Source organism: Notamacropus eugenii, chromosome 5 (genome assembly GCF_028372415.1).
Source record: "Notamacropus eugenii isolate mMacEug1 chromosome 5, mMacEug1.pri_v2, whole genome shotgun sequence".
Classification (NCBI taxonomy): domain Eukaryota; kingdom Metazoa; phylum Chordata; class Mammalia; order Diprotodontia; family Macropodidae; genus Notamacropus; species Notamacropus eugenii.
In genome coordinates this window covers 74630366-74643539 of record NC_092876.1, presented here as the reverse complement: position 1 = coordinate 74643539, position 13174 = coordinate 74630366, and the positions used below count along the sequence as shown (strand labels likewise).

The 13174-nt window shown below is 36.7% G+C and overlaps 1 protein-coding gene across 7 annotated transcripts in view; it reads left to right on the top strand.

Annotated features, from left to right (window-relative positions):
- The window catches only part of CCDC30 (coiled-coil domain containing 30), a 165877-nt gene that overhangs the window by 73894 nt on the left and 78809 nt on the right, over positions 1-13174 (top strand). For 6 of the 7 annotated variants that reach the window (XR_011967154.1, XM_072609733.1, XM_072609732.1 and 3 more), the window contains one exon: positions 4437-4591. The exons of the other annotated variant lie outside the window; for it this stretch is intronic. Coding sequence is in view for 5 of the 6 variants with exons in the window: in XM_072609733.1 (XP_072465834.1) it covers positions 4437-4591 (155 nt within the window). In the remaining variant the exon portion in view is untranslated. The remainder of the gene's footprint in view (positions 1-4436; positions 4592-13174) is intronic. 7 annotated transcript variants of the gene reach the window in all.

The window sequence follows — 13174 nt, the reverse complement described above, 5'->3', positions numbered from 1 at the left end:
ATCACTGAGCACCTTTTCATTGATTAATTCATTGATGACAATGCAACTATCCCCAAGTTTGAACTCCAATGCCTTCGTACTCTGTATTTTCTGAGGAAGTAGGGATGGCACAGGAGATGAAGTTGGGAAGAGCCCAAGAATACCCAGAAGAAATCCATGCTGGAGCAGCTGTAATCTTGAAAGTGCTGTAGGTTTGATGATCAGAATACCTAAAGGAGTAGTTACAAAAAGGAATAAGAAAGAAGTCATGGACGGCATTCTTGTTGCCAGAGAACTCATAGTAATAGCTGACATGTACACAGTAATTTAAAATCTGAGAAGCACTTTGCAAGTAGCTGAAGTGGGATTCAAACCCAGTGTGATTCAGAATTCCTGAGCCTCCAGTGCTCTGTCCTCTATGATATTATGTATGCTGCCTTCAGTTATTGAATATACGTATAATTGAAGGGACATCAGCAACTACCAAGCCATGTTCTTATTTTTCGTCACTCTCTTTGAAAATGTGATGGTATCCTGGAGTATCAAATATATTGTTTATTCTTGAAGGAAGGATAAGAACTGCACAAGCAGGCTTTAGTGGCTTTTCTAATTTTTTCCATCCAGTCACATTTTCATAGTTACAAAATTAACTGAGAGACATGCTTTGGTTTATTTTTCAGTGATTACAAATAAGCATTTGACTCATAAAGAAAAACTCAGTCAGTGTTCTTTCAGCTAAATGTCTCCCATACATATGTTAAAATAATACAGGACTCTTCGATAGATGCAGTTGCAGAAATGATTTTGTTCATTCTTACTCTTGGCTATTATTATTAAGTGAGACATGACACACAAAAAACTATTTATTTCCCCAAAGTGTTAACCACTATCATGGAAAATGTCCAATACATAGAATCCAAATAAGAGATTCTTTATAAATATGGAGCCCCTACAAAACCCCATATTTTAAACATCAGTTATCTTACTGTAATGCTATATAGCTGTGAATTATGGAATATCATAATCTATGAAAAGTGAAAATCCAAATGCAGAGGGCAAAGTTAAGACATATAGTGAGTTAAATAGGGGAGGAAGAAGACAAGCATTTATGAAGCACTTACTAAGTGCCAGACACCATGCTAAGCACTTTACAAATATTACTTCATTTGATATTAGTAGTAGACCAAGCCACAATAATGTGACCCATTACTAAGGATGCCTTATGTATATAATATGACATAAAATATACTATCCATGAATTTTATAATTGAAAAAGGAAGCAGGCCAGAAATGGAACAAGAGTGAGAGATAACAAATGGGTAGTTGAATACTTGACTGATATCTACAAAATGTTGAAAGGCCTCCATCTTTTTTTGAGAATTTGTGGGAAAACATAGACAAGAATCAAATGGTATAAGAACGTGTAGTAGGGTTGTGATTCACATTGTTAAAGATAGTACTCATATTGGTAAAATTATGGTCATAGTTGAATAAAGTATTTTTCAGTATCTTTCCATACCCTTTTTCATGCAATCTAGTTTATTTTTCCCTGGTATGAGTTCAAGCACACAGTGCAGTTCAGTCATTTTTCAGTTATGTCTGACTCTTCATGACCCCGGTGGGTTTTTCTTGGTAAAGATACTGGAGTGGTTTGTTATTTCCTTCTCCAAAACATTTTACAAATGAGTAAACTGGGGCAAGCAAGGTTAAATGACTTACCCAGGGTTCTACCACTAGTAAGTGTCAGCGGTCAGATTTGAACTCATAGACCTGGTACTCTGGCTACTGTATCACATAGCTTCCCTTAAAAACAAAGAGTTCTTAAATGCTCAAAAGAGTCTCTGATCTCATCAATTTGGAAAGTTCTTTTAGTGATGCAAATCAGAACCCATCCATGCCTACTCATCCTTATGTGATCCCATAAATTCTCCCCAGGGGAGTGGAAATTCTCTATTCAGCGTGTTTGAGGACAGCTTCACTTTTTCCTGATAATTATAGGGTACCTAGATATGCATTGCTGATGAAAAAGCTTTATAAAATTGTCCATCTAAATTGCATTGTCATAATCTGGACAATAAACATTCTCTGTCCACTTAATTTTTTCTGTGTGGACCATTAGGCCAAACTCTTTCTGAACATAAATAATCAAATATAGCATAAAGCAGGGAAACATACTCACCACAAATCTTTACCACTGTATTGGAGGAGGAATGCTTCAGATGCCTCTTTTTTTCATTGATGATTACACTCAGTTTTGCATTTTGAGCTTTTTTGCTTTTCAGACTATATAATTCCATTCCCTTCTGAAGTTTCTGGTAGGTGCAGAATAGTCTTGTGTTATTTGAATTTGTGTTCTATTAAATTTGAAGAATTTTTTTTTGATAGCATGAAAAATTTGTTGTCATTAGAATTATTAAATTTGACTGTGTTTCTTGGAATTTAAAAAATGTTTTTTCCCTGGAGGCAACTTGTGGATTCTTTTGGTTAATGCTTCAGTATTCAGTAGTTATTATGGTCAGCTTTCTTGTAATATTTCTTGCATCATGGTGTTCCCCACTGTGGATTCAAGCTTCTTCTATTTTACTAATTATTTGTGTTGTACAGACTATAAATTCTGCTATTTGTTCCCATCTAAATTCTTCTTGAACCATTCTGGAAATTCTTGTTGGGGTTTCATACTCTCTTGGAGATTCATCGGGTTCTGTGTTTCATCAAGTATTGGTTTCATATTCTTTGCCTGGCAATATTTATTAAGAGATATTTGCACTCTTAAATATCTTGGTAGTCATCTTCCTTTTGATTTTAGTATCTGCCCTTTCGATTTATCTGTTTGTTCTAGGTTTGTAACTGATTTTCCCCCCTAAAACTATCTTTCATAATTTTAGTCTTTTCCCCTTTATCTCTCCCTACTGCTCACTTTCTGACTCCTTCCTCCTTGATAGTGGGTTTACTTCTCCAAGATGGACCTCAAAGCTTTCTCAACTTCCTCCCAAACTGGGAAATTCACTTTTCATTGGCCTCAATCTGTGCCCCAAGTAACTTCTTGAGGGATAGGACTAATCCCATCTGGATGCCACTCCCATTTCACTTAGGACCAGTAAAGTCTCGCACAATGGGCCCCTGCCTTGGTTACCTCTGTTTTTTACTTCTCTGGCTTGGCTTAGTCAATGTCTGCTATTTTCTGTGGTCTTGGGGATGGCTATTCTGGGCAGAGTAGCTGTCATCTTGAGTTTTCCTAACCTAGGGAGTACCCTGGGCAGAATCTAGTCCTTCTGTCTTATATATCTCCTGCACACATGGCTGGATAGAATTGAATTCCTCCATTTGTTATAACAGAACACTGGAGAAAAGTTAGGGGCAGTATGTGCCAAAAGAGACTTCTGAAGGAGGGAAATCTTTAAGTTGGTTCCAAAGTACAATGAAGTAGGTTGATTTGTGCACCCTGCCAGAGTGGGGAGGCTGGTGGAAAAACAGTGCCAACCGAGTGAGTACTATGGAATAGCATTCCCCACTGTTAATTCATAATGTTGTTACCTTAGGTGAGCTCGTTGCTTTCCTGTTCTGTGGAAAAAAATTGTAATTTCTTAGTCTCTGGTGCATAATTCCTCTTTTAGTTGTTTTTTTAAGAGTTAGTGGGAAGTGGAGAAAACATTTTGTCATCCATCTTGATGGTCACGTGACCCAGAAGTATACTATGAAGGAGATGAATCTAGTACAGAAGTCAAGTTGAAGAAGGATTCGTGTGGATGCTAAAGTCATCCAGATATCCCTCTTTGTGGATGACACTGTGCTATTTGCATCAAGCCCTAGAACATTATAGAACTTATTGGAAGTCATCTTGAATGACTTGAGAGCAGAACACAGAGCTCTTAAAATTTTCAGTTGGTCCACTTCTCTACATGCTTCTCCTAGAAGCAGAGCAGTTCTAAGAACTGGTCTGTATGTATATATCAGTACTTTAAAAAGCTGCAATTTCACAGCTGTAGACACTTCCTCTCCCCAATATGGACTGGAAAGCCTATTAAACTTAATAGAGAGTCTTTATAGGTTTCTTTGGCCAAAATTACATTACCTAATGAGTATTTCACCTGATGAGACTCTCTGAACTTAGCCAAGCTGGTCCTTGAATAACACATGCAGATTTAATCATTGGGCTCAGACTCAAAGCCTACTGAACTTGACAGAATTTGCCAGAGGTTCCATCATGGCTTAGCCTTGGAAAACTCATAGTTATCATCACATTGTGATTAGACACCAGTGGAGTCTTGGTTGTACAACTTCAAATCAGCTTGAAAAGATCTCTGGTAAGACTGACATCTATGTGTATTTCATTCCTTATAGTTTAAGGGTATGACTTCTGAAAGCAAGAATTACATAGTTTTTAACAGAAGGTTTAATTGCATAATTTATGAAAGAGTATAAGATAAATTGCTAAAGTTTTCACTTTAACTCTACAGGTCTTGAAGCTTTCACGACAATGTGAGCACTTAAATCAGTTAGCTATGGGGGTAAAAGCTGCAGATGCTAATGCAGTGATTAATCCAGGAGTGTCTAAAGATCATACACTTGAAGAACCAAGTGTTTGCCTGAGGGGAGAAAGACAGCAACCATGGTAAATTTAGTAAATTTTATACTATGATCAGCATTTTAAAAATTGGATTTTATTTGAGTGGATCATTCTTGGAGTTTCACTTTTTTCTTAGATTTTACAAATGCTATGAATGGACCAATTAGTTATAAAGTTTGCCCAAATATTTTTTGTCTAAATTTTGAGAACAATTTTTGTAATTATCTTCCTTCAGGGTTTCTCTATTTTTATCAAAACCCTAGGTACAGTAGTAAAGGTTATTGTTTTGTTGCATTTACTTTGGTTAAATGCTTGGCTATGTCTTAGGGACAATAAGACTAAAATAGGCAGAAGATATCTCAGCCACAACTAGGTTATAACAAGGTAATGGGATGATTGGGACTCAATCTAATTTGGCTTTTGGATCCTATACCACATGAAACTGGAAAATTGTGGCCTACAGTCAGCCCCTGAGGATATACCAATCCATTTTCAGAGGTGGAAATTGATAAAAGTATTTTTAGTTATGTGACTGACCAATTGCCACTGCCTAAGATCTACTTACAGAGCAAATCAACACTTGATGCTTCGCATGGAATATTTTGATGACAAGATAAATTAGTGCTTGGCAACTGATCAGGAAAATTTTCAGAAAAAGATGCAATTTGAAGTAGGCTTGTGATAGATGGAAAGGAGGAAAGGGCAAAAGGCATTCTTAGAAAGAACATGATGAATAATAGCATAGGGCAGGTTCAGGGTACAATCTAGTTGACTGGTTTGACTGAAATAGAGGTTTCCCATGGGGTCAGGGGGTTAGCGTGAGAGAACTCTGGAAAGGCAGACAGGTACCAGATTGAGGAATCTGGACTTTATCCTACAGGCATTCTGAAGTATAGGAGTAGTTATTTGTACCCCTTGGCTTAGTTAACATGAGTCTATATTGCCCTTTCCAGAGAGGGAGGATGATATAGTAGAAAGACCATTGCACCTGAAGTTAGGAAAGAACTAGGTTTAAAGTCCAGTTCTTGTTAAATATGTAACATTGGGCAAATCACTTAACCTCCTTGAGACTCAGTTTTCTTATCTATAAAGTTGGGGGTGCAGTGGATTTTATAAGATTGTTGGAAAAAAATGCTTTGCAAAACTTAAAGAGTTATTATCTTTATCATTATTATTGGTATGTTTGCATTTTAAACCTTATCTCTAATTGTGTATTAGAAGGCTTTGTCTCCTATTTTTAAAAAATGCAAGGCATCATTCAGAAAATGATAGATTTTGCAGAGCAGGGGGCCCCCTGAAATAAAACCACATAAGCAGTTATCTACTGTAAATCACTGAGTAGTAGATATAGAATTATGAAGGAAGATGAGAGGTTGTTATAGAGGTAGTAGAGGTTTAGGGATGAAGTTAATGAGAACTTTAAATGTGGTTAATATTGGTTCCTTAAGTCCTGGCATTATGTGATGAAACAGTGTTTGAGGAAGACTGGTTTAATACCAATGTATTTAGATAGATTGGTGTGGGGAAACAGTACAGATAAAATAAGGCTGTGTGCAAGCATTATGTACTGATAGGACTCCACATTATGGGATCTGATAGTGTCACTGGTTAGCCGGACTGGTTTTAGTTAAATATCTCTTTCAAACAGTTTGAGAATTGGTTGAAAGAACTGGAGAAGAGGTGAGAGCTATCTATAAACATTTAAAGGTCTGTCTTGTTGAAGAGGGATTAGGCCAGCTCTTCTTAGTACCAAAGGCAGATTCAGGAACTCTGAGTGGAAGGTCCAGAGAGGCAAATCTAGGCTTGATAATATTTTCCCAACAGTTAGAACAATACAATAGTAGAATAAACCACCTTAGGACGCAGAGGGTTTTATTTCACTGGAAGCCTTCCAGTATAGGCTGAATGGTCCCTTGCGGAGGATGTTGTAGAAACAGTTCATGTGAAGATATAAATTGGATTATTAAACTTTGAGATTTTTTCAGTCTTAGTTAGTCACCATCAAATGATGTAGAAGGTACTGAATTCAACCTCATTCTCCTCTTATTACGTATAAAATGGTCCCAAGCTCAGCTTAACAATGCAGTGTCCACTGCTGCCATGGAAAACACCCAGCAACATTGGTGCAGCCTTGGGCAGACAGGCATCCTCTGGCAGCCGGATCTCCACTTGCTTCAATGAAGTCAGAAATCTTCTGGCTGCCAGACCTGCAGGTGCTTTAGCACAGTCCAGATCAAACAGGTATCCTCCAGAGGCCACACTTCCACATGCTTTAGTGTAGCCCCAGGGAAATGCAGAAAAACCCCAGGTGGCCTCAGCACATGCCAGATACCATCACTAGGTTCCTAGCTCAGCACCAGGTAAACTACCAGACCCCTACAACTTCCATGTGCCAGCACCTGAGACCCCAGCACACAAAGCCGGTGACTAGGCCCTTGGTCCCCAGCACAAGAAACTTGGGACAGTGCTTCATCAGGAGAGCTTAACTTTAAAAGCCAGGAAATGGGCAAACAAGATAGGCAAAAAGCAAAAAAGAACCTTGACTATAGAGAACTTTTATGGTGACAGGGAAGACCAAAACACAAACTCAGAAGAGGACAACATTTTCAATTTACCTACATCTGAAACCCCAAAGAGGAATATGATTTGGTTTCAAGACCAAAAAGCCTTTTTGGAAGAGCTCAAGAAGGATTTTAAAAATCAAATAAGAGAGGTAGAAGAAAAATTGAGAAAAGAAATGAGAAGTATGCCAGAGAGAATCAATAGCTTGAAAAAGGAAAGATAAAAATTGAAGAAAACTATTCCTTACAAAGTAGAATTGGCCAAATGGAAAAGGAGGTACAAAAGTTAACTGAAGAAAATAATTCCTTAAAAATTAGAATTGGGTAAGTGGAACATCAAGAATCAGAAAAACAAAATCAAAAGAATGAAAAAAAATAGAAGGAAATGTAAAATACTTCATTGGAAATACAACTGACCTAGAAAACAGATCTACGAGTGATAATTTAACAATTATTGAACTACCTTAAAGCCATGATAAAAAAAAAAGAGCCTGGATAGCATCTTTCAAGAAATTATCAAGAAAAATTGCTCTGATATCCTATAACCAGAGGGCAAAATAGTTATTGAAAGAGTTCACCAATCACTTCCTGAAAGAGATAACCAAATGAAAACTCCAAGGAATATTGTAGTCAAATTCCAGAATTATCAGGTCAAGGAGAAAATACTACAAGCAGCCAGAAACAAATGTTATGGAGCCACGGTCAGGATTACACAGAATTTAGCAGCTTCTACCTTAAAGGATTATAATATTCTGGAAGGCAAAGGAGCTTGGATTACAACCAAGAATCAACTATCCAGAAAAATTGGGTATAATCTTTCAGGGAAAAAATGGGTATTCAATGAAATGGGGAACTTTCAATCATTCCTGATGAAAAGAAAAACAGAGCTTAATGAAACTTCAGTCTTCAAATACAAAACTCAAGAGAAGCATAAAAAGGAAAGAAAAAAACTATGTTATTCAGTAAGATCAACTGTTTACATCCCTACACAGGAAGATGAAACTTGTAACTCTTGAGAACTGTATCTTTATTATGGCATTTAGAAGGGGTATACATAAACAGAGGATGTGGGTATAAGTTTAATTTGATATGATGATAAAAATAATTAAGGGTGAATTAAAGGATTGTACTGGGCTAAGAGGAAAGGGGTAGGCAGAATTGGGTAAAATACATCATAGGAAGAGTAGCAAAGATCTATTACAATAGAGGGAAAGAAGGGAGTGGGGTGAGCATTGTTTGAATCTTAGTCTCATCAGATTTGGCTCAAAGAGAGAATAGCATATACATAGTTATAGAAATCTATCTTACTCTATAGGGAAGTAGGGGAGAAAAGGGAAAGAAAAGGGAGGGGATGGATAGAAGGCAAGGAAGAAGGCAGGGAAAAAGTAAGGGAAAGAAAAGGGAAGGGGGCTAATAGAAAGGGGGAAGATTAAGTGAGGCAGTGGTCAGAAGCAAAACATTGGTGAGGGGGGAAACAGTGAAGGAGAGAGAAAAGTATGAACAGGGGAAAATAGGATGGAGAAAAAGACATAGTAATCATAACTATGAATGTAAATGGGATGAACTCTCCTATAATTAAAAACCATAATCCTACAATGTTATTTATAAAAAACATTTGATGCAGAGAGATACACACAGAGTACAGGTAAAAGGCTGGAGCAGAATATATTAAGCTTCAGCTGAAGTAAAGAAAGCAAGGGTAGCAATGCTGATCTCAGACAAAGCAAAAACAGATCTAATTTAAAAAGATAAGAAAGGAAACTACGTCTTGCTAAAAGTACCATAAACAATGTAGCAATATCAATACTAAACATATAATATGCACCAAGTGATAAAGCATCTAAATTCTTAGAGAAGTTAAGTGAGTTACAGGAAGAAATAGATAGCAAAACTATCTTAGTAGGAGTCCTCAATCTTCCTGTCTTAGAACTAGATAAATCTAACCACAAAGTAAACAAGAAAGAAGTTAAGGAGATGATCATATCAATAACAAAATTAACAGTAATCATATGATTATGTCAATAAATACAGAATTTTTTTGACAGAATACAATACCCACACTCTTAAAAACACTAGAGAGCATAGAAATAAATGAAGTTTTCCTTAAAATGATAAGTAGCATCTATCTAAAACCATCAGCAAGCATCATATGTAATAGAGATAAGCTAGAAACATTTCCATTAAGATCAGGGGTTAATAATCGAGGATGTCCATTATCACCACTGTTATTCAATATTGTACTAGAATTGTTAGCTTTAGCAATAAGAGAAGAAAAAGAAATTGAAGGAATTAGAATAGGCAAAGAAGAAACAAAGCTATCACTCTTTGCAGATGATATGATGGTATACTTACAGAATCCTAGAGAATCAACTAAAAAACTACCTCAAATAATTAACAACTTTAGCAAAGTTGCAGGATATAAAATAAACCTATACAAATCATTGACATTTTATATATTACTAATAAAACCTAGCAGTAAGAGATAAAAAGAGAAATTCCATTTAAAGTAACTGTAGACACTATAAAGCATTTGGGAGTCTACCTGCCAAGACAAAGCCAGGGATTATATGAACAAGAGTATAAAACACTTTTTCACACAAATAAAGTCAGATCTAAATAACTGGTAAAATATAAGTTACTCATGGGTAGGCCAAAGTAATATTTTAAAAAATGACATTTCTACCTGATTTAATTTATTTATTCAGTGCCATACCAATCAAACTACCAAAAAGTTATTTTATGGAGCTAGGAAAAATAATAACAGAATTCATCTGGAAAAACAAAGAATCCAGAATATCAAGGGAATTAATGAAAAGAAAATGCAAGGGAAGGTGGTCTAGCTGTACACATCTAATACTGTATTACAAAGCAGCAGTCATCAAAACTATTTGGTACTGGCTAAGAAATAGAGTGATGGATAGGTGGAATAGGCTAGGTACACAAGATACACTAGTCAATGACTATAGTAATCTACTGTTTGATAAATCCAAAGACTCAGCTTCTGGGATAAGAACTCACTATTTGACAAAAACTTTTGGGAAAATTGGAAAATAGAATGGCAGAAACTAGGCATAGACCAACTTTTTACACTATATACCAAGATGCAGTCAAAGTGGGTACACAATTTAGACATAAAGGGTGATATTGTAAGCAAACTAAGAGAGCAAAGAATGATTTACCTGTCAGATCTATGGAGAATGGAAGAATTTATGACCTAACGAGATAGAGAACCTCATAAAATGCAAAATGGATAATTTTGATTACATTAAATTAAAGTTTTTATACAAAGTCAGTGCAACCAAGATTAGAAAGCATAAAACTAGGAAACAATTTTTATAGCCAATGTCTCTGATAAAGGCCTCATGTCTAAAATATATAGAGAACTGAGTCAGATTTATAAGAATGCAAGTCATTCTCTAATTGATAGTCAAAGGATATGAATAGGCAATTTTCAGATGAAGAAATTAAAACTATCTATAGTCATATGAAAACATACTCTAAATCACTATTGATTAGAAAAATGCAAATTAAAACAGGTACCACATCACATCCATGAGACTGGCTAACATAACAAAACAGGAAAATGATAAATTTTGGAGAAGATGTGGGAAAATCGGAACATTAATGCATTATTGGTGGAGTTGTGAACTGATTCAGTCATTCTGGAGAATCATTTGGAACTATTCCCAAAGGACTAACTGTGCGCACCCTTTGATCCAGCAATACCACTACTAGATCAGCATCCCAAAAAGATCATAAAAAGGGAAAAGGACCTACATGTACAAAAATATTTGTAGCAGCTCTTTCTGAGGTGGTAAAGAATTAGAAATTGAGGGGATGCCTATCAATTGGGGAATAGCTGAATAAGTTGTGGTATATGAATGTAATGGAATACTATTCCATAAGAAGTCATGAGCAGGTGGATTTCAAAAAACCTGGAAAGACTTACATGAACTGATGCTGAGGAAAGTGAGCAGAACCAGGAGAACATTGCACATAGTAACAGCAACATTGTGTAATGACCAACTTTATTAGATTTAGTTCTTCTCATCAAGGCAGGAATCTAAGATACTTCCAAAAGACTCATGATGGAAAATGCTGTCCACATTCAGAGAAAGAACTATGGAGTCTGAATTCAGATCAAAGCATACTATTGTCTCTCTCTTTTTTTTCCTTTCTCATGGTTTTTCCCTTTTGCTCTGATTCTTCTTTCACTCCATGACTATTGTAGAAATGTGTTTAATTTAATTGTACATGTATAGCCTATATCAGATTGTCTGCTGCCTTGGGGAGGGGAGGGGAACAAAAATTTAGAACTCAAAATCTTATGAAAGTGAATGTTGAAAACTAAAAATTAATTAAAATTAAAAACCACCCAGCAACAATGGATACTACTGTATCCTTCTGTTCCCTTATCACCCACTAATTGGAGAAATTTTAACTAAAGTCTGGGCATTTTCACCTGGTATATATATTGTGATTAAAACTGAGAAAAGGAGACAGCCATAAGACTTTAGCAATGATCCAAACATGAAATTCTGAGGGACTGGTTTAGAGTAGTGACTTTTGTAACAGAGAAGAAAATATTATGAGAAATCAAAATGAGCAAAAACTAACTCAGGAACATGGCTTAGAGCCATGATCATTCAGGAGAGCTGTCAAAGGAGACTTGTCTTAGCTCTGAACTTGCTGGTAACATAGGAAATCCTGCCATAAGGACTGTCTGTGCTCCCTTCTGAAGAGGTCTTATTGTCCATCTGCTTTCTGTGGCCAGGTGCACAGTTGGAGCACTGGCACGATGTGATATATCTTGATGCAGACCTTAACCTTGGACTCAGTACTTTACCTGCCCGTTTATCTCCTTCTGTGCCCCAAACCATAACTTCTTTTCATTTCTGGTTCATAGGATCTAGTAAAGTGCCTTGTCTAGAGGAGGTGCTCTGTAAATATTTATTCACAGAATACTAGGATCCTCATTAATACTAAGATCCTCATAAACCTAGGAGGATAAGCTTACCCATATTTCTAAAGCTGAAAAAAAATTCCCTCCTCTGCAATATCTTCATAAATAACCATTTGCTCAAAAATCTTCCCACTGTGTCCTAAGACAGTGAATTCCACTTTTTAATAGAGCTGATAGGAAGATGTTCCTGACATTAAGCCTAAATTTACTTCTCTGGAATTTCTACCTATTACTCCTAGCTCTGCCCTCTTGGGCAGAATTAAGAACAAGTCTTAATTCCTGTGCCTTGGGCCAACCTAGAGGACAGCTGTTACATTTTCTTTAAGTCATCTCTTTCTTCAGGCTAAAGCATAGTTGATTGATTCTTGCATTGCCACTCCTTCATTTCCCCTCAGGGATTCTGCTTTGAGTTGTTGCTGTCCATGGTGCTAGAGATATTCAAAATGTCTTGGTAAGGCTGCTGCCTTACCAGGTACCCAGAAGAAATGAGGAGGTGGATGACGCAGAGACATTGAAATAGCAAGTGATTCAAAGGTTAGGGTCAAAAAGACAGTTGGCTGAAGGAGCTAGCCTTAGCAGAAGTGGTGGACTTTGAGAAGAATGAGATAACTAGAAAGTGTGAGTATGGAAGTAAAGATTTATCTAGGAAGAGGAACCTGACATGGTCCAATTTCTTCCCCAGGTATGAAGATATAAGCTTGGTTCAGGTGGTTTTCTAAATGGCTATAAAGAAGTAATGGTTAATTAGTTGTAACATACAAGTGTTGACAGTGGTAAATTAGAGCAAGGATGACGAGTGCTCTGTCAGGCTGTAAGGTTGATACACAGAAATCCTAATCTAGTTAAGGAAAAGGCAACAGTGGGTCAGGGAGCTGACATGGGATGAAGTAAAGGCAAAAGGAAGCAGATACAATGGAAGTCATAGATGAGAACCTATGCTGGGGTGGGGGCTGGTGAGGGTGGGCCTGGCCCAGTAGACAGATGTATGATCAGCAGGTCAATTGGAACTTGAGCTATGGAGGGCTGTGAGGTAAGGGGCCAGGCTGATGTCAGTGATAACAACCAGATTTTTTCCCTGAAGGGCAAGTTCTATTAACAAATGCT